The sequence below is a fragment of the Syngnathoides biaculeatus genome, chromosome 8 (genome assembly GCF_019802595.1).
Source record: "Syngnathoides biaculeatus isolate LvHL_M chromosome 8, ASM1980259v1, whole genome shotgun sequence".
Classification (NCBI taxonomy): Eukaryota; Metazoa; Chordata; class Actinopteri; order Syngnathiformes; family Syngnathidae; genus Syngnathoides; species Syngnathoides biaculeatus.
Window position 1 is genome coordinate 16167233 of NC_084647.1, and position 27206 is coordinate 16194438.

Sequence of the window (27206 nt, forward strand, 5' to 3'; positions counted from 1 at the left end):
TTTGCTGCATTCACAAGAGAAGGAAAGAAGTGTAGGAACAAACACGATGACAGATGCCTCACATCCCCTCGGCCCTAAATTGAAAGATGGTTGCTTTTCTTGCTCTGACAAGAGAGGAATCACTGGGACTTCTTCTCTTGGAGATGTGCCCGTAATCGACGGCGTTTCTTGGGCCTTATCGGGGTCGACTGGTGGACAATCGAAGACCAGTCGGGGGTCGTGTCTGGAGCAGGGCCAAAGGTCGGGTATCTGCAACCAACCGGGTCATCGACATGCCACGAGCGGAAATGAATCACGCCGACAACGTCCCTCCGTCAGGGATTCAGAAGATCTGATAACAGCACGACAACATTCAACAATTCCAACCTGTATCCAAGGCCATTGATTTATCCATCCATTATCTTTGTTCTACACTGCTGAGACCCGCTAAACACAAAAACAATATCGGGCTCTTTTGATCCCGATTTTGCAACTTCCACCATTTCCATATTTTTGTACTCGCTGAGGAAAGATCACCAAAACACACGAAATTTGAATCCCTTCACCAACATTCAGTCAGTCGACTAATTGAATTGTCATCGGTCTCCAATTTTTTTATTTTTTTTAATTTTCATGCGTGTGAGTTAGGGTACCAAAGAAACAGTCAATTAAACCAATAACACACCAGGAGCATGAACTAACAACCGGCTAATTGCAAATGTATCCCACTCCGCAGATTTTCAACATTTTCTGCAACCTCCCACTTAGGAGCAGTGGCAGCCAAATCGATATTCATGAAGTGTCAGAGTTATAATTCATGTGTCTGCAAAGCACGCACACCACGGAGACCTTTTAAAAGGTGTTCAATGGGGGGGGGGGGGGGGGATGCAAATGACAGTTAATGCCCAGGCGTGGATATGTTGGCCAATTAAGTCATTCTTTTCAGCTCCATTACAACGCATTCTCCCAGGGTTCATTTACCTCTCAAGCAGCACAACGTTCACTCTGACAGAATATATATAAAAAAATAAAAAAAAAAGTTACAAAGTGAGTTTGCGCATGTATGCATTAGCACTGATGCCTTTACAAAAGAACTCTGCTAAGGCATGAAGTGGATATGAAACAGGAAAGCATTAATGCCTTTTTATCCCATTTGTTTGCTTTGGTATGTCAGAATTTTTCACGGGTTCTTGTCTGCCACATGTTTAGTCATTTGACAGTTGTTTAATTAGGAATTTTTTTTATGACTTTTTATGAACCTTGCAAAATCAGTAACTTTCACAAGGCACACTGTATGTTTAAAATGCCATCTATGAAGAAGTTCTTGCCAGTTACAAAATAATCAAAGACAACAAAAACAAAGGCCACCACATCAGTCAATTTCATCAGTGGGGTCAAATGACCTACAGAACACCTTGGTGACAACTCAAAGTTGGTAAAACCAACAGCCTGAACTTAAAGGTCAAGTGTCATGAAATGGATGATTTTTAGTATGTTATTCATGAAAAAAATGGCAGCCGGTATGGACCCATCCGTTTTTTCGCCGCAAAACATGATTTTGACTTATATAGCTTTCTGTAACTCCCACCATGAAAATCCTCTCAAGGGAAGCAGGAAGTGACGTAGGGGGCAGGAGCGCCTTCCAGCGGACTCGTTTGTTTCTATTAGTCTTATCAGCGGGAAGCTAGCTCGTTGTTCCTTCGTGTTAGGCAAATTGCTGGCTTGTTGCATTGCTGGATATTAATCGAACACTTGGGAGGATGGATTTACCCTTCATAAGTTTCCAAGAGACCCGGTTCGTGTTAAAAATGGATTGCACGGGTGCAAAGGACGAGAACTTCGTGGGTTCCAAATGACAGGTAGGTGTGTATACAGCTACTAAAAAAAAAAAATAATTTGGGCCGGACCGCGTAATCGGTCTCTCATAAAATAACAACGTATGACAGCCGTAGTAAATGTGTCGATGTGCGCGTCGGACGGCTTCCGCGCCGGGTACGCCGGCGAAGGCTGCTGCATCGGCTCGCCAGCGAAGGCTGAGTATGGCTCGAAACAACAGGGTAATATTGCCCCAGTAACTTCACTCGGTTGTGTGATGTTATCTTCTTCGAAGAGAGCTCCCGTGTCAGAAGGGGCGTGTTTGTCTCACCATAATAGGGTCCACAGCATGTTTTCAATGGCAAATGTCCGGGGTGACGTCACCGACAGGAGATGCATCCAAAATGGCGACCACTTGGATGTCGAATGACACTTCCGCAACTTTGCGCATGGATGATGCGCTCTGCGCTCATATTTACTTTTGCGTATAAACATTGAAGTGAATAATGCTATATGTATTTTTCATTACAATATCTATTTTAGAATGTTTATAGGGATGACATTTGACCTTTAAGCTGATAATTTTTTGTATTTCTGTCTATCGAACAACAGATTCCTCCAAATCTCACACCAGCGGTATCTTTTTTAAAACCAGACAAAGAGAAACATGGGAGGTACCTGCACGTGCTTTAATAGCTTTGCCCCGGGCGGTATCGAGCACGAAGGCCAGCAGCAGAGGCATCGAGATAAGATTCTGTTTAGCATTTGAATGGGCCGGTTCTGATTTCTATTCCACTGGCCTTTTGCCGCGCTTAAGCGATCCGCCCGCTTTTCCAGCACGGCCGGCCGTCTCGTTTCTGGCGTCCAGGCAGCGCGTGTCAGCATCCTGTTCACCGTTTTTGGCTGGCCGCTCGTCGTCCCGCTAATCATGCTCGCAGCTGCGCGGCCAGGCGGTCTTGCATACCGCAGCTCTTTTCCATTCTGCATTTGATGTCATCTGCTCCCACCTGGTCAGAGCCGATTAAGCGTGACTGAGGTAGACAGGAGCATCCTTGAGATGATCAAAAACTTCCACAGAGGTAGATCGGCAAGCTGAACTGAACTGTATGTGGCCCGAGTGTCGCGTTGCAACAAATAACACCAAGACCCCTTACCCTCAGTGCTGAAGTCCAACAGGTCCATGCAGCACTCGAGAAGCCACTTTTCCTTCAACGCGCGAGATGACAGAATTTCCTAGTTGTAATAATGGAATGGTCAGGCTATAAAAAGCCAACGGAACCACAGCTTTGTGAACGTGACCGGACGCTAGAAAAATATCGCTTTCAAGTAGGGGAAGAGGGAGCAAGGGGGGGAGTGCTGGAGGGAGAGAGAAGTGACGGAAGGATCGGTTTTCAAACCCTGGCCTGCAGCTGTCCGGGGCAATAAGTGTCCCTTACAGCAAATGTAATCGGAGCCAAGCACAATCTCGGATTGTGCCGTCCACAAAATCACGAAGTCATAACATATCCGGGGATGCAATAACTCCGAATGTTTATGGGGGAGCTGCGGCAAGATTTCATTAATGAATCAAGTGAAACCGATTTAAACATGGGCAGGAAAATGGCAACCTAACACCTGTTTCAGTCAACGGCTAATTTGCGATCACAGAATCCCAGCATGCATAATTCCACACCTCCATTCTTCTTGTATTCATCTATCCATCCATCCATCCATCCGCACAGTCTCTGTAATGAGGCTTAAGGCAGTCTCCTGCGCTCCCGGAGGCCTCCTTTCGCGGGGGAGCTGTCCTTAATAGCTGCCAGAAAAGCATTTTACCTCAGCTATTTCTCATTGTACGCGTGTGCATTTCAGGTATCTTTTCCATCCAAAATAAACAGGAAAAAAAAAAAAAAACGTGGTTGCTGGAGACCTTGAGGCAAGATCAATTATGGAACTTATATAGTTGCAGGGGTGTGCAACCAAGGGCATAATGAGCATTTGAAGCAGGGACAGCGGTGCAGAACAACAACTCTCCACACACACACAACGTGTGAGTGGATCAATTCCAGCGATATACGCTTCAAAGCCAAATCATCCGGCACCTGAACTTCAGCCCTCAGCGCAGTCGCCTCCTTCACCTGCCTCTCCATGATGGATGATCATTTTCAGGCAGGCAGGCTTTGAGGGTCTCGGTCTAGGTGCCCGGGGGGTGGGGTGGGGGTGTCGCGTTCACTGAGTTTAAGAATTATGGTCCTAGGGTGGAAAAGGGAGGGCAAAGTGTTCTTTAGGGGTCACAGGATCTAACCACCCCTGAGAGATCTACGGGGATTCCACTGAAGGTCGCACTTGCTGATTAATGTTATTATGACTCACTTGTTCTTTGGCCCACTTGTCAGCAAAAACAAAAACACCAGACCAACAGTTAAAACCACGACAGCCTGTTGGCAGATACTTTGCATAGACCAAGGGCAGTCATCACAGTAAGTGTTGCTTCATCAAAATAATAGAAGCTTGAATAAATCACGATAATGCGGTCAATATTAAATGTGAAATCAAAGCGGAATACGTCCATTAAAGCAGGAGCCTGCGAGCAAGTCTGCGCTTTGGAGTTGATCGATACTCGGCCTGCAGACACGTATCAATAATTTAGAACGCTGTCTGCTCGCCGGCAGGCAGGGTTATGTTCATTTAAACCTCCTGTTACGCTTGCTTCTTGCATCCCGCTGCATGTTTAACCATCAAACGAGAACGAGTTCGAAAAAAAAAAGAAGCAAAAAGAAACTAAAACAAATAACACAGTGTGAGTGCGACGCTACCGCTGACGCTCCATTCAGCATTAAATTAAATTTCTTGGAATGATGATTACATTTCGACACCATGCTAAGCCTACTTTAGAAAGTGTAGGCAGGAAAAAGAAAACCGTCACCCATCTGTCTAGGGGTACTCAATGCATCGATCGCGAGGCAGTCTTGGTCGATCGCGGGACGGCGTGCTAAAAAAAAAAAAACAGACAAAAAAAAAAGTCAACCAATGTTCACTCTAAACTGTGCGTGTGCACAATTGTGCACTGCTGATAGTCTCTTCGCAGATATTCTGCAAATAATAAAAAATATATAAATATAAAAAAATATAATATACATATATATAATAATTATATATAATATATAAAAAATATTTAAAATAATCTGATGCAAATCGAAAGTATAACACAGCTATTCAGTTTGGGGCATTTTGCCATAAGATTCAATGAGTGTGGGATGACTGGTTGTTCCATCCAATGGCACAATTCACATACGTACTGTAAGAAATGAAAAGAAGAAGCCGCTGGTTTCTTTTAGGCAGCACACGCAACTTTCGCGAACAACGCTGCTCCGCCCCACTCTTTTTCCTTTGTCAATATGAGTACGTGAATAATTGAAGTAAAAGTGGTTAAACTGGAGGAGATTTTCTCTTTTCCCAGTGGAAAAGGTCTGTTCTGAAGCCAAGGTAGAAAGTGCAGGATAAGATGGTGTGTCATTTTAAAATTCCACCTTGGCACAGCCTGATCTAGGATGAAAGCACAGACAATACAGTGGAGAAAGGCTAATTCTGTATTTTAAATATTGGAGGAAACATAACATTAACCTTAAAATGGTTTGGGAGGATCATCATCATCACGCCCCAACCCCATTCCCCCCCCCCACCCCCCTTGTCGGTAGCTCGCGAAAGGCTGGCTACTTGAAAAGTAGATCTTTAGGTAAAAAAGTCTGGACACCCCTGGTCTAGGATAACTCTGCCCTCACGAAGGTTTGTCAAAGTACGGGAACGGAAATTCGCCCCGAACGGTTGCTTCAAACCAAAATGGCTGACTTCCTGTTCATTTTCATCTACAACTTACACATATTTTTCTTCCTTTCGGCTTGACCCGTTAGGGGTCGCCACAGCATGTCATCTTTTTCCATCGAAGCCTATCTCGTGCATCTTCTTCTTTAACAGGTCACACATATGTTCACCAAATTTAGGATAAATCAGTTAAGCTGCTTTCGCTTGGAAATTGTTTTAAACATTACAGGGGGCGGCACGGTGGTCTCAGCTGGTAAAGCGTTGGCCTCACAGTTCTGAGGACCCAGGTATGATCCCGGCCCCGCCCGTGTGGCGTTTGCATGTTCTCCCCGTGCCTGCGTGGGTTTTCTCCGGGCACTCCGGTTTCCTCCCACATCCCAAAAACATTCAACAATCATTAGACACTCTTAATTGGCCCAAGGTGTGATTGTGAGCGCGGCTATTTGTCTCTATGTGCCCTGCGATTGGCTGGCAAACAGTTCAGGGTGTACCCGGCCTCCTGCCCATTGACAGCTGGGAAAGGCTCCAGCACTCCCCGCAACACTCGTGAGGACAAGCGGCAGAAGAAATTAGATGGATGGATATTACAGGGGTACTGTTGAGAGCTATTTATTTATTTATTTTGGGAGTTGGGTGGGGATTTGTGCGCGTCTGTGGCGCAAAGATGACACACACTTGTTGCTAATTTCATGCAAATGCTTATTTTGCCGTCAAAGCGGAGAGGCGAGATGGTAAAAGTGGGCCGACGCCAAAAGCCTGGCAGACAAAAGCAATAGAGTCGCATTGTCGCCCGCGGAGAGGCCATCAATAACCATGTCACTATAAAAGAGTGAAAGCGGGCGAGTGTGTGTGTGTGGGGGGGGCATATAATGGAACAAAAAAACCACGCTGCCGACGGGTGCTTCGTCTTTGCCGGGCGCTAATGGGCGTGAGAAGAGGCGAGCTCAGCGTTCCTGGGCTGACGGCTCACTTCTTCTTCTCGCGACGTTCATTTTAATCCGCTTTATAAACTGCGGCGTGACATAATAGCGTCGAAGAAAGAAAAATTAGTGCGACAGGAGTTGATCTTTTTCTCTTTAATATATAAGTTCTTTGATTAAAGTCCAAGAGAATGTAAAATATAAACAGCTACTTACTATTTTTTTTTAGCATTCACAATAGATTTTTTTTTTAAATGGAAGTCCACTTTTGCCATCCCTGACACAAAAAGCTAAAGAAAAAGCAAAAAGTCTCCAGAGTTTATCATTTAATGCTTGTTGAACTGTGGGTCTGCTGAGCTTTCAAGCTCCGAGCGTGAGAGTGTGAATCCCAACAGATAGCAACACCTCTTCTTCTCTGGAACTGATGCGTCTAATCGCGAACACGTCCTCGCTGGCGCTTTATCGGAGGAAGATGTTCCCCACACCGAGGGAGCGAGCGCCTCACTATCTGGTGACAACATTCTCGTCTTTTCTGGTTGGGGCCTTTTCTGGTTGGGTGAGCACCTCGCAGAACATTTTTGGGGAGAATTCAGCCCCGAAAGCCAGTTGGTAGGATTGTCTATAGTGGGTAAACTCATAAAAAAAAAAAAAATTCAAAAAGTCTATTGAACACATGCCTGAAAACATACAGGAAGTCTTCCATTTTGGTTTCAAGTGTCTCACGTACCAACGGTGCATGGGCGGACCCAAATGCAGGACTCCCAGACGAGGACATGATGTTCAGTTGGTTTTATTGTAAGCAAAGGTTTTGTGCACGACAACACAGTCCAAGAAGGCAGGATCCAAAACACAGGAAATAATGTCTGATAACTATGAGTCAACTAAAGAGCATAACCAAAAGCGTGACTGGACTATAATGGCGCAGTGTCGTAGCAACACTGGATGCGAGAAAGCATACTCAACGAACTGGCAAAAACTCGTGACAAAACTCCAACTTAAATATGTTGTCTAATCACAGTGCCTCACATGACACAGGTGTGACTGGCGACAGGTGTCAAAGATGACACCGCTGGGAGCGGTGGCCGGGTCACGCCCCTCTTGGCCGTGATCCAGCCTTGCTCATGACAAAGTGGCCATTTTTGGTTCAATTTTCCAGGTGTCCTTCAAAGATCAACTCAACAAGAACAAGACAACAACAAGATTTTGTTGGATGGCTACTAAATTTGAAGTGCACAAAACAGTTTGGATGACGCCAAATTGTAAGAGATTTAATTTTTTTGTCATTTCATTTGATGGACTGCCATAAAAGACAATTCTAATTGGTCAGGTCCCCAAGGTTAATGTCTTTGTTGATCTGCCCAGGGAAGACAGTTTCACTTTGAAACACACGAAAAATAGAAGATCTGTCTATCCTGAGTAGACCCACATAAAATTCTCAAAAACCAATGCCCAAAAAGACACAAGACATCCAACCTTTTGGTTTAAACTCGAAATGTCTGTGTTGTTTTTGCTGTCCGACTGACAGATGGGCGAGACTAAATATTGATATATTTTCGTTTCCATCATAGCATGTGGCCGGCGCTAGCGGGGACGTTTGATGACTCACTGTGTAACGCGTCCCCTTAAGGTCGGCACTTGACCAAATTTTATTGTGTGACACGTCGACAACTGGGGGCCCCAAATCGCGGAATGAGGATTTTACCTGTCTTGTGTGACATGGAACTACATGCCATAATTTAAGGAAAGGATTTTCAGCAACAGGCGGCACGGTGGCTCAGCTGGTAAAGCGTTGGCCTCACCTTGTGGAGTTTGCACGGTTCTCCCTGTGCCTGCGTGGGTTTCCTCGGGGCACTCCAGTTTCCTCCCACATCCCCAAAACATCCAACATTAATTGGACACTCTAAATTGCCCCTAGGTGTGATTGTAGGCTCCAGCACCCCCCGCGACTCTTGTGAGGATAAGCGGCAAAGAAAATGGATTTTCAGCAACATCTCTTGCATCGGATGCCATCAGATTGTGCAAGTGTTCCTAATGATGTGACTGTCGAGGACACATTCAAATCCAAATTAGACAACTAAATATCCTGATTTTACATTCTAACTGTAACATGCATCATTAATGTGCGGTAATGATTGCATCTTAGCTCGGATCTTCATTAGCCTTCATTATGACTCGAGGAGTTCCATGTGGGGATTAAATGAGCACGCCGGGTCGTCCCAACCCCCCCAAGTTTCATCTGGGTTGTTTGTGTGTTGATTGTGTGCGCGTGCCACGGCCACCGTCTCATTTCTGAAAAGTCATAATGAGCCCAGATGAGCTCCGGTGAAAGTCTTCAACCTGGCTCCCCACCTGCTCTGCTCCTCCCGGGCCGCTCCCTCTCTTTATTAGCCGCTCCTCCTCTTCCTCCTCTTATGTTTACCACTTCCCTCGCTCAACTCTCTGCTCCATTTCCCTGCTAATTACCTCACCAAATGCAACCGACCTCGCCGCTTAATCGGAGAACAGGCACATTAGCTGATATCAGAGGGGGGAAAAAAAAAAAAAAAAAAAAAGTCAACCGATCCCATTTCAGGAAGCATTTAGTAAAGCATCTGTTTCATTTGCATATTAAGCCATTTTGCCCCAAATTTAAACAGTTCCCATGGTGTCTTAATAAAAATGTCTATGACATGTGAGCAGCCAGTTTATGGCACTTTGTGGTTATTTGGGTATGCGGGCACTGCTGTTGTGGGTTTTTCTGATTGTGGTGCATCCGACGACACTGCAGCTCTGCTTAGCTTTCACGCGACAGTTTTGTCTATAGCTGTGGTGGCGTGCAAGGGAAGTCATCGGTGGCGTGAGGGTGCTAAAAATTGCAAACTGACCCATTGGAAATGTCATGTCATTACCCAAGCCGCTTATCCTCACAGGCGCGGGGGAAAGCTGGAGCCTATCCAAGCTAGCTTCGGGCGAAAGGCGGATTACACCCTGAACTGGTCGGCAGTCAGTCGCAGGGCAGATATCAACAACATCACTTAGTGGGAATCGATCCTGTTCAAAAATTAGTGCGAAAAATACACAAACTGCTGCTTAGGTGTAAAATAGGTTTTCAACTTGTAAAAATAAAAATAGTATTCTATTTTTTTTTCAGGGGGGAATCATTAAACATACAGCAGGTCACGCTGACCCATGAACATTGCTGATAAGAACAGATACATGATTCATCATTAAAAAAGATCGTTTGATAGATAGATAGATAGATAGATAGATAGATAGACAGACAGACAGACAGACAGACAGACAGAAATAAATGAAAATGCATGAAAATGCAAAAACAACCAAAAATTGAAAAATATAAACCGCATCATAATGGACAGGTTCAGAGGTTCTGGGTTCGATTCTCGGCCCCTGCTTTCCTGTGCATTTTCTCCCTGTGCGTGCGTTGCATTACTTCGGCCACTCTGGCACAGTCGCGCATGTTAGGTTCCTCAAAAAAGACTTACATGCGACCGGTCCATGATTTACCCCAATTCGTTTACCCAAACTCAGCTGGAACAGGCTCCAGCTCACATAGAAAATGAACGGATAAATAAATACAATACAAGGAAGGTTACAAGGTCAACAACTTGAGCCCCATTTGTCTTGAATGCACTCGCGTGCAAGTCAGAAGGCCGAAGTCTGATTCAAACAATTAAAAGTGCAACCGTTTGCCCTTTCCGCTTGCATCCGCCGCATCGGGTGCTGGGGTGCGCGTTGCTACCTGAAGACATTGAACCAATTAACATTTCCCAGGCGACACGCTTGCCCCAGGTGTGCACTGTCACACTTGCGCTACACACATTCGCATACATGTAGATATATACAGTAGATATAGATATGTAGGCGCCGCCAGCAATTTATTCAGCAGCGCCGCAGCGAGCGTTTCTGACACAATGATTTATGAAGCTGCTCATTGACCCAGTTCATTCGGGAAAAGAGAAAAAGGGGGGCACATCCTTTCTTATAAGGGACAGATCTATCGCGCCGCGGCGACTCTCGGGCACTTTTGCGGGGCTTCGAATGACAACGCTGCCCATTGAATTTATTTGTCTTTTTAAGCAGAGAAAACGTTTGCAAGAACCATGCCGACAAAGGACTGCCGCCATTTTGGATTGAAGCGAAATTTTAAGGTAATTTTGCTGTTTTGGCCATTTCTAGAAACCCAATTTTGAATCGGTAGACTAAACGGATGGATGACGTGCAATTGTGAATCATTTTAGTTTTGGCCATAGAACACGGCAGCGACATTTGATGACAGGCCATAAAAAGATGCACACTGAATTTGGCTGAATCATTTTAAATATTTTCGTGAAAGGGTGGAAAAAAATTGGCGTGAGAAACCATTTTCATCAGGCAGCAAACCCACAAAAAAGTCTCAAGCCCTTCTTCCGGAAAAGACACAGGAAGTCTGCCAGTTTGTTTTGCAGCTGCCATTTTGGGGACACTTCCCATTGGCCTTCAGCAACAAACGTATCCTTTTTGTGCCATTGCTAGCGAATGTGAACCTTGTCTGCTAGCCAGGATGTTTAATTCTGAACAATTTAAGTTTTCACCACTGCATGTTGGCGGCGCATGCAAGGTTTCATGACTCGGCATAAAAACAAAGCTGCCCACCAATATTGAGAACTATGGAAGTAGATTAGTGCCACCGGGATTTGAATTTGAAATGCCACAGAAAACAGGACTGTAAAGTGATCCCATTTTCAATACAGTTCTCTGTCTGAAATACAACCGGCTGCAATTTGCTCTCTGAAATTCACCGTCTGTGCCACCAGGCAGGGGTTACTTCAGGTCAGAACCGAACACCCGGCCAATCGCAGTTACGCTTTCTTAGTCACGTGACGTCACATACTAAGAAAGTGTAACTGGATTGGCTGGCTGTTTGGTTCTGACCTGAAGTAACCCTGCCTGGTGGCACGGACGGTGAATTTCAGACAGCGAATTGAAGCAAGTTGAATTTACACTGAAATACAACTATTGAAAATATGATCACTTTACATTTCAAATTCAAATCCTGATGGCACTAATCTACTTCCATAGCATGTTTGGTAATTCAGCAATAGCGATATATGGATAAGTGTAAGCCTTTCGCTCAATAGTAATAATGATAATAATATACTTTATTAACCTAGTGTTGTTAAATTTAAAGATATAGTACTTGATTGGAATTGAAAAGAATATAATAATAAATGATGAGAAAATGTTTCCAATATTGATTTTTCAAATATTTGAACAATGCCTTCCCTTCAAATTACTTGAACTTTGTCAGTCAAATCAGTTTTACATATTTTTGCTAAAATGCACAATAGCAACCACAATGCATCGTGTCCTCAGCCCAGTTAGCAACCCGAAGCAGTCCATCGCGCCACTCCATCTAGTTGTTAGCATTACACATACAATGCCCAACATTTCAAGAAAACATGTTTATACCCTACTCCCCTCAATATGGCGCCGATTAATAATACAGAGGTTTCTGTTGGAGGCGTGCCCCGCCCTCCCCCCCTCATTTTCCCATCCTCTTTGCTCCACCTTCCCTCCTTTTCCGACGGGGCGCCCAGCGTGTTGTCCGACGTTCGGCGGTGAAAGTCCTCTCCGCGGACACTGACTTCAATCTGTTTCAGAGCTGCAATTCAATTATCTCGCCGGGGTCCTTGCTCAGCCACTCGTGAACGAACGGAAAGGGGGTGGGGGGGGGGTGCCGAAGGTGCGCAAAGGGAGGGTGAGGTTGTACCTCAGGGGGGCTGCGACTGGACTGATCATGAGCACAGAACCATTTGAAAGCAGATACGGATTTAAACGTTGCTTTTTCTTGTGCCATTAGCTTCAGCTTTACAATCACTGGAGGGATGTCAGGGCCTGATAAAGCTAATCACCGTGGTAAACCAAAAGCAGGGAGATTAAGCCGCCCAGCCCCCCCACCATCCCTCTGCCCAAACCCCTCCTGAAAATCTTGGTTGAAGAGAAAACTAAGAAAGCAGTGAGCCCTGGAAATGAGCTAACCGACTGAATGGCCAAACATGAATTTGGGGAGCTAAATCTGCTGGTGTGTTACAAAAAGAAATGAAAGCTGCCAATTAATGTCATCAGATATGAAATGTTTGTTCAAGATCTGGATTTCTGCAACGTTCGCGTTTTATGACGAGTCGTCAAACTTTGCTTCCGTACACTTCCAAAACATAATGACAACGACTCTTAAGTGGTTGAAACTTAGTGTTGCTAATCTGTCTAGTACAGCTTTGAATTTGGTAACAATGGACCTTTCCAACCTGCCAATCACTCGTACAATAATAGCGAATCAGATAGCCGCATTGTCTTAACCCCTGGCTTGACACGCCCCTCTCACCATATTGTCCCACAAGCAATGCTGGTTGTCAGTAGCGTGCGCTTGGAAAAGTTAACGTTACGAAGAAAATTGTCCTCAGATGGGCTTAGGGAACGTGCAATTCTGATGCGCTGTTCCAAGGGCCCCGGTTAATTAATTTTCCAAAGCCTAAAACACAGTTGACGAAGTGTCTATGATGGATTAAGGCTTGCAGAAGAGCACGCGTACAACTAAGTGTGGACAATATCAAAAAACACAAGGTTGTATGTCCGAAGGTAAGTGAGGGAGAAGTATCTTCTCTGAGTTTGATTTCATTATTATCAGTGCTTTATACATTGCAGGAGAACAACTTTCACTTTCTTAGCGTATCACTGACCCGCTGAATGAAGTGTGTCATGTTTGTTGCCGAAGAGTCGGGTTAGTGATACGTAAATGTGCCACGTCATGCAAGAGAAATGTTGATTTCCCTATTTGTATCATATCGGACTTTTAAGACCGAACACTGGGTTCAATTACGAGCCAAGTCAAATTAATACACCCACTCAGTTATAAAGACCACAATGATATCACTTGTGATCTTTCCAAGTAAAAAGTGCTCACCCTGCTTTACAAGAGCAGTACGATTCCACAATTTTATCCTGTTGTATTTCAATATGAAGTTTGTGAGGCGTCGAACTTTTTTGCATCAATCAACAACGTTTCGCTATGATTTTGACAATGCGTCCTGCTCCATCAAAAATCTTAATTCCATGTACATATCCTTGCGTGAAATAGTTGAGACCGCTCTGTAGAACTCTTTTGCACAAGTCTGACGCGTTTGGCAAAAAACATGCCCCAATATTATCTGGAATACGTGATAGAGGATCCAGTTCAAACCTGTTATGTTCAGTGGCCATTTGGGAGGATTGTGGGGCATGGCAACTGTAGCTAAGGGGGGCGGAGCTGAAGATCGCCAGTCGGAAAGGTCCAATGGACAAAAACTCCCCACAACTCGCTAACAAACAAACTCCAAAATGGCCACAACAAATAAAAAAAATTCTGGCTGAGGGGGCTCAAATTTCCCCCCAAAATACCGCTTGGTTGCAAGCAAGTAAGTCAGAGCGACTACCCCGAAAGTAACTTTACATCACCGTGAACCCTCCTAAAAATGTGGCGTCTTTTCAGTATGAGAAAGCTCTGCCTTCTTTTCTAAATAATGAGGAGATTGCACACTTCTAACAATAATATGCAAATCAACGGTGTACGACTATAACATTATCGCTGCGCATAATCCGGTACGAGACGGTTAGCCTCGCTGTGATCTTGCACTGATTTAACAATAACCCGTGTATGTATGTTGTTTGTTAATAACACGTTATGACCTCGCACTAGAACTCCCAGAGAGCAGCCGCTTGGCTCGATGGTTTATACCGTATCTCCTCAATCACGTGTGAATGTTCACCTTTGTACTGCAAATGTAGCAATTACTCACAAGTTGTGGTTTTTTTTTTTAGGTCAAACCAAGAACCATTTATTTGGCTGAGCTCCGGTAAAACTGAAAAATCCTGGCTGTGACCCTCCTGTGTTCAAATTTCTGCCTATGCCTCCTATTCAGCTCCCTTCTGCGATTTACACAAAAGAGGCCGTGTGGAATCAGGCAGAGAAATATGACAGGGAGGTAAAACCTAAAATAATCCACTGAGTCCATCTATTTTTTATGAATTTTCATTTAGACCCAGAGAACCTCTCTTCCAGCGATCAATAGATCAAGCTGCTGTCGCCCAATGTTGCACTGGGGGGGGGGGGGCTTCTTCTCAGGCCCATGGGAAAGCAGGGGGAGTAGATCAAAAGGTGGGCACCAGCCCCCACCCCACCCCCACTATATTCTCCCAACACATAAGCCAATTTCCTGCAGATCACAAGGCGGCAATAACTGGGAAACACACTTAAAGGGAAGTCGAAGATGAACTCGGGGCGGTGGAGGTACTTAAAGGGGCACAAAGAACCGTCGTGTCGTTAGATTCGCTCGCAGCCAACAAGTACACTAAATTAAAGCATAGCCGCAACCGTAAAGAAAAGCAATTGTAGTGGAATTATGTTTCCAATACAAAGCACTGAGAAGCCTGGTGTCCCTGAGCCCCGTCGGAAGCCCACCTGAAGCTCTTCTTCAAAGGTCATTTGATCTCAGGATACAACCCAAGCAACCCTGGGTAAAAAAAAAAATATCCATTCCAACTTTGATCCACGACTGTTGGATTCACGTCCACGTTCTGTGACCCGCCTACAAAAGATGCCGTGTTTGAACCGTCGAAGACCTGCAATCTAACCCAAATGGCAGCTTTAAAATTAAAATGACCCGACTTCCTGATCAATTTCTTGCTAATTTTTCTTGCTAAAACTGGTGCATTTTTGGTCATGTGACTGGAATTTTCTTAGTAGTTTTAAGCAAGATTACTTATTAAGTTATGTTAATTTGTTTTAAGATGGATTTAGATTTTCCAGTTCTATTAGCTGAGAATTTTGAATTTTGGAGGATTTTATTTTATTTACATTGGTTCAAGCACCTTGTGGAGTAGCACTCGTTATCTCCTATAATGACAATAAAGGTGTTTAATTGATTAAATTTTGTTGCAATGAAGTAATAAATTCCTCACTTCTTGTTTTTTTATACACACTTTCTTGCATTAAGGTTTTCAGGCCTAAAGTGATTGATTTTTGGATACATAAACAACCTGACTCACCTATTCACATTTGTTTTTTTGTTTCTTTTTTTTACCCAAAGAAACAAATATAAGAGGATGGATGAGGGACCGAGAATATATCAGTCAAAATGTTTTATTTTTTTTTTTATCGCAAATAAGCAATCTCAGCTCCAAACGTCCCGAACAGCCGTTTAAGTAATCATTGCTTTTCCATGACCTGCTCTCATTATGTCTAAATAGTGGTAAAACACATGTAAATTGTAGTCTCTGTGAGGGTAATCATTCAGACAAATGGCTTCCATTTTATGAGGCAAAATAAATGAAAAATAAGCAGAGCGTGACGGAAAGCCAGTCGGGACTCACATGCAACTTCCAAGGAGGCGTTGCGGCTGACGGCCTCGCCCAGGTAGTTGCGGGCCACGCACACGTAGGCGCCCTCGTCCGGCTTGCTCCGCCGCCCGTGCACGATGCGCAGGAAGAAGAGCGAGCCGCTGGGCAGCAGCATGCGGTGCGAGCGCGGGTCGTCCTTGTCCGTCTCCACCCGCTCGCCGTCCTTGTACCACTCCACCGTGGGCGTGGGCCGGCCCTCGGCTTTGCAGTTTAGGGTCGCCGGCTCGCCCTTGGACACGATCAGGTCGGAGGGGTGTTCGGCGATCCGGGGCAGCGAGTCCTCCTGGCGCAGACGGGATCCTGGAGGAGGAGAAGGAGGGGGAGGGGGGAAACTGCCTTTAATGTACAAGAAATGGTCCAGTCGACAAAGTGCCAGCTACACAATATTGGGGAAAAAAAGATGTGATTAGTTGATTTTTCTGAAGTATTTCAATAAAGTTGACCACCACCATGATGGTTTTTTTAAAGCCTAAAAATTCTTCAATATATAGTGAGGTTGGGTCCCCATAAAAACAAGCAAAACAAAAAGATAAAAAAATGGGGGGGGAGTGAAGAAAATGTGAAAATAAATTCCCTGTCTAAATTTTTAATGGAATTCTTTAGCATCGTTATGTTAGTCAGTTCAAGTCTGTAAGGTCTGAACTGATGCTAGCAAAAAAAAAAGCAAGCAAAATGTATATTTTATATCAAAATCAGAATCAGCTTTATTGGCCAAGTGTGTAACAACACACAAGGAATTAGTGTACTTTCAGTTTTGTGTAAAAGTACAGTACACATTTACCGTAATTTTTCCGGCCTATGAGCTGCGACTTTTTTCACAAGCTACAACCCTGCGGTTTATGCGGTGAATTTGTGCATTTTTTTCTAATGGCCGCAAGGGGGCAGTCTAGCAGAAAAGGTAAGAGTGAGACTGGTGGAATATATGTGCCGAGGAACTGACTTTTACCGGTCAGGCCCTGTAAGCGCTGCGCTAGCGAGTTACTGCTGTGTCTCAGTTTTTTTTAACCAGCCCTGTTACCACGGCGTTAGCGTGAACGCAGCGCTAGCGTTAGCATTAGACTCTCTGTGTACCGTTTTTCTTTGTAAATATCTTGTGTTTCAATGTGGGTTTCATTGTGGGCACTTGGATCTTTTACACAACTGTAGCGTATGTATGTACCAAATGGGATTTCCTTTACAAATGTGACTGGGTGAGCCTTATAACAAGGTGCGCTCTGTAGGCCAGGAATTGCGGTACTTTTAAATACCTTATGTAAAGGAGTTGAATCAGTAATTCATGCAACCATTTCAGTTCATGGTCGCTGAACATTGTTTACCCACACAAACACGATCCTCTTTAGATCTACACAGACATTACTGATACACACTATGCATCCATCCATTCTTTGAGCTGCATATCCTCACCAGGGTCGCAGGAAGGCTGGAGCCTACCCAGCTATGCTTGTGCAGGAGGTGGGGTACACCCTGAACTGGTTGCCAGCTAATTGCAGGGCACGTGGAGACAGACAATAAGTCGCACTCACAATCACACCTAAGGGGAATTTAGAGTCTCCACTGAATGTTTTTTTTTTTTTTTTTTTTAGGGATGTGGAAGGAAATCAGAGTCCCCGGAAAAAACCCACACAGGCACGGGAGAACATGCAAACTCCACACAGGTGGGGCCGGGATTTGAACCCCAGTCCTCAGAACTGTGAGGCCAACGCTCCAACCCTAACCTTAAAATGGAGATTTACTAGAAAAAAAAAAGTAAAGACTGCGCTTATGACAACAAACTCGTGTTCTTATGGGAATAAATAAAGACCACCCTCAAGTGGACATTTCCCACCCTAAAGCAGTTCATAACAACAAAAGGTAATGTATTTTACTCAGCTCATACGGAGATATCATTCACACATAGATATCAGAGTCAATCGCTGTCAACATTGCGGCTAAGTCCAAAAAATCTTTCATGTGAATTGGTTTGTGCCTCAAGTGACTGTCCAATGTCAAAAAAGTGTCACAATACTTAACCGGTCCCACTAGAAAAAAAATGTTTTTTGTTTTGTTTTGGGTTTTGGGTTTTTTTTGGGTACTGGTTAACTTTTTGGAACCACAACTCACTAGCTCATGAAGCAACACTTTGCCTTGGGTTAGACCCAAAAAAAAAAAAAAAACAACAACATAGCGGATCCTTTAATCAGCATTTGAACCTGGACAAAAAGCAACCATCTGCTCTTGTCTGCGCTACAAGCCCAAGCTTGTGGGTAATTGGACCCAAGGGTGACCAGTGAGGGGAGGCAGAAAAAGAGTCCACATTGCAACGATGTGCACAAAAGAAATTAAATATTTCACGAGGAGGCCCAAACAAGTAAAAAACTGTTGAGTCCACCATAGTCAAGCTGGGCGCGCGTTGTGAATATTTATGCTGAGGGGTCTCGGCTCGTGTCAAACGCTAATCCCCACCCCCGCCCGGGGAGTTAGGTGGGTGGGGGGGGTTACCTTAACCCACTCCCATTTTTATTAGAGCTGGCTAGAGTCTGGCAGCTCAGATAATACTCCCCGACTCTTACGTGCATGCACTTCCTGCGATGCTGTAACATTTTTTTAAATGGCGGAAGCCAAGGGAGCCGTTGGACAATCAAAGAGCGAGTGGTCGGCCATCAAACGCTGACGGCCATAAAAGAGAAACGGCGCGCTTTAAAGTTTGGAATAGTCCAATTGGGTTGGCGGCCAAAATGTTAATAAGCCTTCTGTTATGTCGCCGGTCTCATTGACTGGTGTTGGCGGCAAAATGTCTTCAAGTTTGCTCTTTTTAAACTGGAAAAAAACAAAAATAAGGACGAATGGGATGGCGTTTTTCGTCTATTTCTAATTATTCTTTTATTTAAATTGTATATCAAGATGGACACAGGGGCCCCCAGGTGTCAATATGTTTAATATACCATGTAAATTTATCTGGGGGTGGGGAGGGAAAGACTTTGGACGTTCTCCGCCTCTGTGCTTCACGGAGACTTGCCTTTGTGGACAATTGCCCGACGCTGCTATCCCGCTGCCCGGTCTCAACCTCCATCGTGCTGATCTGTCACCGAGCAAAGCTAAGAAGCTTAATCGATACTATTTTCAGAAGGCCAACATTACAGTTAAGATTGTTTTTTGTTAGTCATTTGAAAGTTTCGAGAATTTTGTGAAATACTGGATTTAGTTCTTCTTTTGTCTTTCTGCCATTGTCATCAAATTTTAAATAATAAACATTTAGCTTTGCCTGTGGTGAACTAATACACAGGTTTTACTTTAAAAAAAATGGAATAAATGACATTTACCTCGATATTAAAAAATAATATTTAACTGCCTTTCGTTTTCCGTGTTAGCATACAGGTAAGTGCCCGTATACATATTTTTTTTATACATCTTATATTTATTATAGTTAGGTTGTTGTAGCTAACAAAAATTTCTGTAGTGTGTGTGAGCTCTGTAATGTCCATGCACCATTCCTCGTTGACATAAAAGCATATTCCACTGCCTTTCATTTTCCATGTTAGCATACAGGTAAGTGCTCCTCCTTCGTGTTTTCTGTCACATAGAGTAAAAGATCAAGGGCGCAATATTGCGCCTTTGTGACGCAGTCCTGAGTCCCATGATGAGTGTATGCCATGTAGCCTAGTAGTCAGTCTTGGCTTGATGTACTTTCGGTCGCGTGTTCAATAAATGCAGTTAAAAACAGTGTCGTCCACCTTGCGTATGTATGAGTAATGTAGCTCAGGGATCAAAAATGGCTGCCGTTGGAGGCAGGACAACGGGTGACGTCATGTGAAAACAACCCATAGGGAATATTATATAAAAACCAATAGATTTCATTTCTGGAAGTTATCAACAATGACAAAATAATCGGTTCTTACAAAGAACCCAAGTGTGTTCATGTAGCGGGTCAAGTTGACCCGGGAGAAATTTTTGGCCTTGTAAAGAAACAAAACAGGAGGACTTAGATGCTTTGTCCTGAAATTAGCTGTCGGATGTGTGTATTGCACTGAGGCCTTCCCCGAGGCGCCACACGAGGCTAATAGGACGCAGTGTAGCACGCAGACCATTGTGCTAACGTAAGGGCTAATCTCAGAATGGAGTGGAGGGGAAAAAAGGAGGTGGGAAAGGCCAGCGCTTTGTCTGGCTTGATATGCACATGTAGCGCGAGCCCATCCACTTAAATCTCCCCGGGGAGAGCAGGGACAAGCTGCACTCTCCCCAATCGTTTCAGTCCGTCGGGTCGGCGGGAGCAATGGAGAAGCACAACAGCGTGGTGACCGCTTGGCCCGTGCATTCAAACTTCAATGTTTCCCTTAAAAAGGGAGATCCGCCATCAGACAGTGGCGTATTGATCCGTGAACAGAAGGTAGTCTGTACTCCCTTCTGCCTAATTTGTGCTAATTCTTCCCAGTTCCCCACCATTGATTGGTGATCAGGCCGAGTCTCTTGCTAAGTGGGCCCTCGGACTGGGCTTACAAGAACAGAGCCAGTTCACACAGTGCATGATTCCATCCTGAAGCAGTTAGACTAATGCGAAAGAACAAAAAGTGCATTTGTTTACCTGAAATTCCACAGGGATCAGGGGTGCGTGTTCAAACGCTAACGATAGCAACCTTCAGCCCAGTTAATCTTGATCCACTGCACCTAATTTAATCGACCATATGTCAATTTACTCTCAGTGGATGTTTGCACAAACCTGACAGCCCCTGCGATTGATTGGAAACTTGTCCGGGATGAACCCGGCCACTCGCCCAAGGTCACCGGGGAAACACAACACAAAATGGAGTCACGTCCACGTATCAATGGTCAAATGAAGTGTTTTTGTGCCCACGGATATTCGGTTAGGTGGCATTTCCAGGCGATAACAAGTGTGCACTATCATGTCAAAACCCAAAGATGAGCGGGGGTCCGGTCCACACCCAGATGAGCATTAGCTTCTGACGAACTGGACACACTGAAACGACCGCCCGGGGTGTATTTTAAGTGTATTTAAGTCTTCACCGCATGTGCCACAAGCACATCTCGGCTTACACTACCGTACACAAGTCGGTGGCTTACTGATTAATCCATCTTTTTACTTTTACACCTCTTTATGGGGGGTTTCTGCTTCTATTTAGACTCTGGATTGCTTCAAAACAAGTAGTCGTCAACTGAAAACGGAAGAGATACACAGGCTCGCCCTCTTAAAACAGGCTAATTTCAGAATGACTAGATAAATGCTGTGAAAAATGTTTGTTGTTTAACAAAACAAATAAACATGAATACACCAAAATGTGTTGCCAAAAACAAAGCCTTGCTTGTTGATTTTAGCCTCCCCACATCCCGCCCTCGTTACACTAAATGCTCTTTCTGTTACTCTTTTTAATGCGATCACCGCTAATGCGCAATCAAGTCCTCTCCGATTTTGAGGCGAGTGCACTTCACTGGGTCTCAAGGCACACGGGCTGCCATCAAAACGCGAGGTATCCCCCACCCCGGCGCCAGACAACAGCGGCTCTGTTTGCAATAACGCGAACAAGCTTCGCAGGAGCCCACAGACGAGCAGAGAGCTAATGAAATCAGAGCGGGATTACTGAACCAGAAGCCTGGCTTTTTCTTCTTTCAGATTACTTATGTCAGCTTCACTGGAATCTTCTGTAATTTTCCCAAGAACTATAAAAAAAAACACACACACACACACACACACATCAGACAAGCTGGTGGTGTTAAAGCTTTAAAGGCTACAACTAGGAAAACAGAATTTTACCACGTGCCAATGACCACACATATAGAAGTTGTTCTTCCCGCCACACATTTATTATCGTGTGTGTAACAGAAGGTGCAGAACCTTTGATGGTCTTTTCCAATCATTTTCATTATCTCCCAGGAGAAATTTGAGGCCACCGAGATGAAAAAAAAAAAAAAAATCAATTGTCGGGCGTTGTTATGCGACAGTGCATAAAAAGGAAGGAAGGACTCCCTAAAGACTATTTTTCGGCAGCGGGCATGCGCTGTGATCACAGGTAACCAATAGTAACCAGCCCACTCCAAGATTTATAGATCTTGAAACTGCAAGCCAAGCGTAAAAAGCCAGTAAGAATCTAAAACATCACCCCTCCTAACAATAGCTTAAAAATTGTCAAGGGGGATGACTGATGGACTGCTCCACTCTTCCCTCATCCCTCTTCCAGCAGACTCATATCCGTCATGTCTCTGCGGAAGGAAGCCGCGGCGGTGAGGAAATGACGTGATTGACCATACGTGACTCGGCAGCGGCCTGCCGTGACGCTAGGACGCGACGGGCCGCTAACCCCGGATTCATCTTCCTGGCTTGTCAACGGCGTATGAACCGGACTGTATTCCAATATCGCTCTATAGAAATGACCTTCACCTGGGTCCATTTTCAGCTCGGGAAAGGAATAACACTTGGAATAATTCTTTTGCCGACGCCCTTGTTGTCGTCTGTCTTGAGAGTATTTGTTCTACGTCACTGGTCTGCATCCTGCCCACCACACCCCACCTCTCCGCTCCAGCCCTTTCACTCTCTAGATAGTCTTTTAAAGATCTATACTCTGCAAGCAAACACAAGGGGAATTCTAGAAGCTACACTCGTCGCATCCCGCTCGCCTCCCAACAACTATCAGATAGAGTTGCACTCAAGACAGAGTATTTCTGGCCGTGGCGTATTGACTTGGCGGTATGCTGCTTGTCCTCCTTTCCCCGATACGTCTTGAATTTATTCGTGTGGACGTGTGGTAAAAGGGAATATCGGATTGCGGCATTGCAGCAAACTCCAGGTTACTTTATGCTCACTCCTCGTTCTCAGTTGCAAGCTTGATATCTGTATTTGGAAAACAATGTAAAACCTAAAAATAAGAATAAAACTAATACCGCAACTTTTCAGCTGTATTATGCATTAGTGTTTAGAGTGTTGACTAAAATATTTGGAATGGTAAAGAAGGCATACGGAGGTCCAACATGGAACATTTTTGGTAAGGGGGAAGAAGTTTAAGTACCTCTCGTTCTCCCCACACAAGTCAAGTTTGTAAACAGTCACAGTGTAGCTCAGCCTCTGGCCAGGGGAAGTTTTGGCTAGCGACGTGTTCATGGCAATACGTCAAACTTGACTCTTTTGAAACTGCGTCATGCACACGTTCAGGCTCCTTGGGGCTCTTCACATTAAGCCAAAAGCAATAAAAAATATGACAAATGTGATATTTGTCGTACCATTACACCCCTAAAATAACCCAACTGTACAAATTGATGGAAACAATCGTCCTTTAGCACCACTGGGAAGTGACTCATTCAACCAACACAAACGCTTTGGACGAGTTACGTTTTGTTTAGGGATAAAGCGTCACTGTGAATTCGTGCCAGGCCCATGTGTGTGAATCTCTCCGATTATGATAAACAAAAGCGAGCGTTTACCTTCCCAAGGCCGCGCATCCGTACTACGCACGCTAACTCAGCTGTGTCGGAGAAATCGCACAACACAACAAAAAAAACTCCCCACATTAAAGCGTGTGGCTACTTGAAAGCGTTCCCGCTGAGCTGAGGAGAATGAATGCCATCATTTGATTCTCGCTTGTCCCTCAAGAACTGAAATCGCCTCACCTGCATTGCCAAGCGCTCTGAATGGGGGAGAACGGAAACAAGTATGTGCTTTATTACTAAGGAATAAAGTTTGCCTCCGTGACAGAGACAACTGTTGCCGAGTAAGTAATAAAAAGGTGTGGTGTGACGCTATACTATCAATGAAGGGCACGTCTCAACCTACCCATTATCCTTTGCACACCTCGTTAGGGAATCAACAATGACCCAGCATTCAACAAAAACAGGAAGTTATGCGCTATTTGTTTAAGGTGCAGTCTTGTGAGCTAGCTATTGATGGTGGCCTACTTGATTTAAAAATGACAAAAAAAAAAATCTGTTTAAGGTTGCACCACCAGGAATACCTATCCATCCATCCATCCATCCATCCATCCATCCATCCATCCATCCATTCATCCATTTTCTTTGCCGCTTATCCTCACAAGGGTCGCAGTGAGTGCTGGAGCCTATCCCAGCTGCCAACGGGCAGGAGGCAGGGTACACCTTGAACTGGTTGCCAGCCAATCGCAGGGCACGTAGAGACAAACAGCCACACTCCCAATCACACCTAGGGGCAATTTAGAGTCTCCAATGAATGCACGTTTTTGGGATGTGGGAGGAAACCGGAGTGCGCGGGGAAAACCCACGCAGGCACGGGGAGAAAATGCAAACGCCACACAGGCGGGTCAGGGATTGAACCCGGGACCTCAGAACTGTGCGGCCAACGCATTACCAGCTGATCCACTGTGCCGCCGGCTAGAAATACGGGACACAAAATGTAACGGTGCACAGAGAAAAGATGGAGAAGCCATGCTAACGGCTCAGCTAAGGTGAAATGTAAAGCAACAAGACGGCAGAATAAGTGCTAAGGTGGTACGGTACACTTGAGTGTCTGGTGATAAACTTAACACTTTGGTCGTTACCTCAAAAGACAGCACATGGTGTACGCATAGACTTCAACAATTCCATCCTGTGTTGGTATCTTAAAAAAACAGGACAGTGACGTAAGGTAAAAGGGGGTAAAAGCTGGGTCAGACGGCCGCTCGAAAGGGGCGATTGCATCTTCAAACGCCAAATGTATTTCATGAGGCCACTACCTGGAAAAGCGTGAGCGGATCACGCGGCGGTTCAAACATTCAAGGGTGCCATTAAAGCCTTATTCCAATTGGAAGTCTGAGTGGGAGCCAGGAGACGCATTAAATCAACTGGTCACTCACTGAGATGCCACTTATGACGCGGCTCTTGCAACACTTGAAGCCTAGTTGTAAAATATACACCTCTTAATTCATCAAGCATAGGACTAGACTCATAGTTTTACTTGAAACCTGATTGTGGACAATTTTGGACTACTTCACGCATTCGACGTCAAGGGACCAGTTTAGGGAAAGGTCACTTTTTGTCCCCTAAACACATTCATGACGACCTGCAATTGACTAGAACTTTTCTTCCATTGCAACTATTGATTCACGATATTTCACTGTGCTAAACGAGGCTGCCGGATGAAACACGGCATATATTAGCATGTGGGTTACACAACAAGGCTATTTAGCAACACAGTCCCAAAGAACATGTCGTCTCATAGCCAAACGAGGACTAACAAATGCAACTGGCAGACACAGATGATGTAATGATGGCACATTATTCAAAACCATGCTCCGAATAATAGTCTTCCACCGTGTTTCTGATTATACGAAGCGTCTCAACGGTAACACAACACCTCCGGCACCTGCCTTCACTGTATTTTAACTTTATTGTGTGTACATTTGGTTAAATTCTTTTTCCAAACAAAGAGATTACAAATTGACTTGGCTTTTCCAATCCCCTCTCTCTCTCTCTCTCTCTACTTCCTTGACACTGCCATCGCGTGTCATCAAACAGTGATGACAAGTTTTTACTGTATTTTAGTTTTACAGCACAGCACAGGTTTTCTTTCAAGAATGCAATGCAAATTGTGCAGCCAATAATGGAAGCAACCAGAGAACAGAGAACCGCTGATCTATGCAGTATACAATATGTCTGTGTGTGTGTGTGTGTGTGTGCCCCAGGTGTGTATTGTGTTGATGCAGGTGCGCGAGACAGGTGAGGGGATGGTCCTCCCCCATGGCGGCCTCTACCTTCACAGGTGCACGGCCGTGTTTGAATTCCTCCCTCATGACAGACAGCAGATCCAATCGGTGCGTACGTGAGGGCAGTAAACTTTTTGCATCTGAATGACTTGTCTTTTCCTACCAGAGGCGGCAGTTCAGTGTTCTCCTCTGAGGGGGAGGATTCATAAAAGATCTGAGAAATTGCAAGTCTAAATTAACTGATTTCACACTGGCTTCCACATAGCATTAGCATCAGAATTAGCATTCCTTTGATGAAACCCTGCTCCGGTCGGTGCCGTCGTAGCAGGGGTCCCGAGCTCTTTATTTAGCAAAATCAAACATTCTACTATGGGGAGAAAATCTGTACTGAATCAAGAAAAAACACACGGCGAACAATAACATTCAAAGACAACAATACGGAACCAAACGCTCTAACAATTGTTTGCATGTACAACAAACAAGGTGAGAGTCAGGGACAAGAATTGTGAGTGCCTTCAACCAAACGCTAAGCCCGCATACAAACACACAAAAGCATAGCCTCTGGCTAGCTGATGTCATTGCTAGCAATTTTGGCAAGGCATCAAACTTGTCTCCACAGTCACCCTTCGCGGTGACACGCTCAGTCAACGCTAATTGCTAAACTACATTTTTGGGCTACTACTAATGCTCATAATAATAAACAACATTTATTCCAAGTATCATTATCGATAAAGAAGGTGAAGGACTACATGCAACACGTCCAAGCAGCTGGACTTTAAGAGTACAGGGAAGCTATGCTAACTACTCATGCTAAATTCAATAGCAAAGAATAAAAAGAGTTAGCTTAGTCTAAATAGAAAGCTTTGTTTAACAGGTAGTAACCAATTACAAATAGCACACTGCCAATAATACAGTGCAATCATGTAGCGGAAACAGCTACACAGTATATACACAACACTCATTCAGATACTGTTTAGTTACCACAGTTTCTAAGGAAAATAATTGGCACTGCACTTTTGAAAAAGAAAAACATTTAAGCTGATGTACACTTAATGAAATGTTTGTCCATTTGTAGAAAAAATGACAAGCTATGTTGCATTAAAATGCGAAGGAAAAAAAACATCCAAGCAGTTACATATAATTAGTTGTGTTTGTACATGACTTAGTTTGTGCATTTGTTTCATTTGTTGGACAGTTTAGTGCAACCATTTTTGTTCTTGTGTACTCAAAAGAAAACAAGTAGTTTGATGTACCTTCCTCTACCAAATCCACGCCAAATCGTGACCTGGAACCGTGTAACCTGCAACTGAGGTTGCGTACCAGATCCTCATTTTTTTGGCATACTGTTGCATTCCTAATATCCAAATATTCACCATATTCTGATGCTATCATGATATTATTATAACCCCGCATGTAAATTTACCCCGTGAGACGGCAATTTGGTCGTCGCCTCGTATCGTCTTTACAGCTCCGGGCGACATTCTGTCTGCTAAAGTTTATTGACTTTGTCTCCCTTTTGGCCTGCGCGGCAGCAACCTGCCAGCTGTCGATCAAGGAAAGTGTCGACGCACTATAAACGCTTCAATCTTGCCATAAAATCTTTTCAATAATTACAATGAGCTCTTCTATCATTTATGGATGTTTTTGT

The 27206-nt window shown here is 44.4% G+C and overlaps 1 protein-coding gene across 2 annotated transcripts in view; it reads right to left on the reverse strand.

Moving 5' to 3' along the window:
• The window catches only part of robo2 (roundabout, axon guidance receptor, homolog 2 (Drosophila)), a 377328-nt gene that overhangs the window by 187021 nt on the left and 163101 nt on the right, over positions 1-27206 (reverse strand). For both annotated transcript variants that reach the window (XM_061827028.1, XM_061827029.1), the window contains one exon: positions 15900-16226. In XM_061827028.1, coding sequence (XP_061683012.1) covers positions 15900-16226 — 327 coding nt within the window. The remainder of the gene's footprint in view (positions 1-15899; positions 16227-27206) is intronic.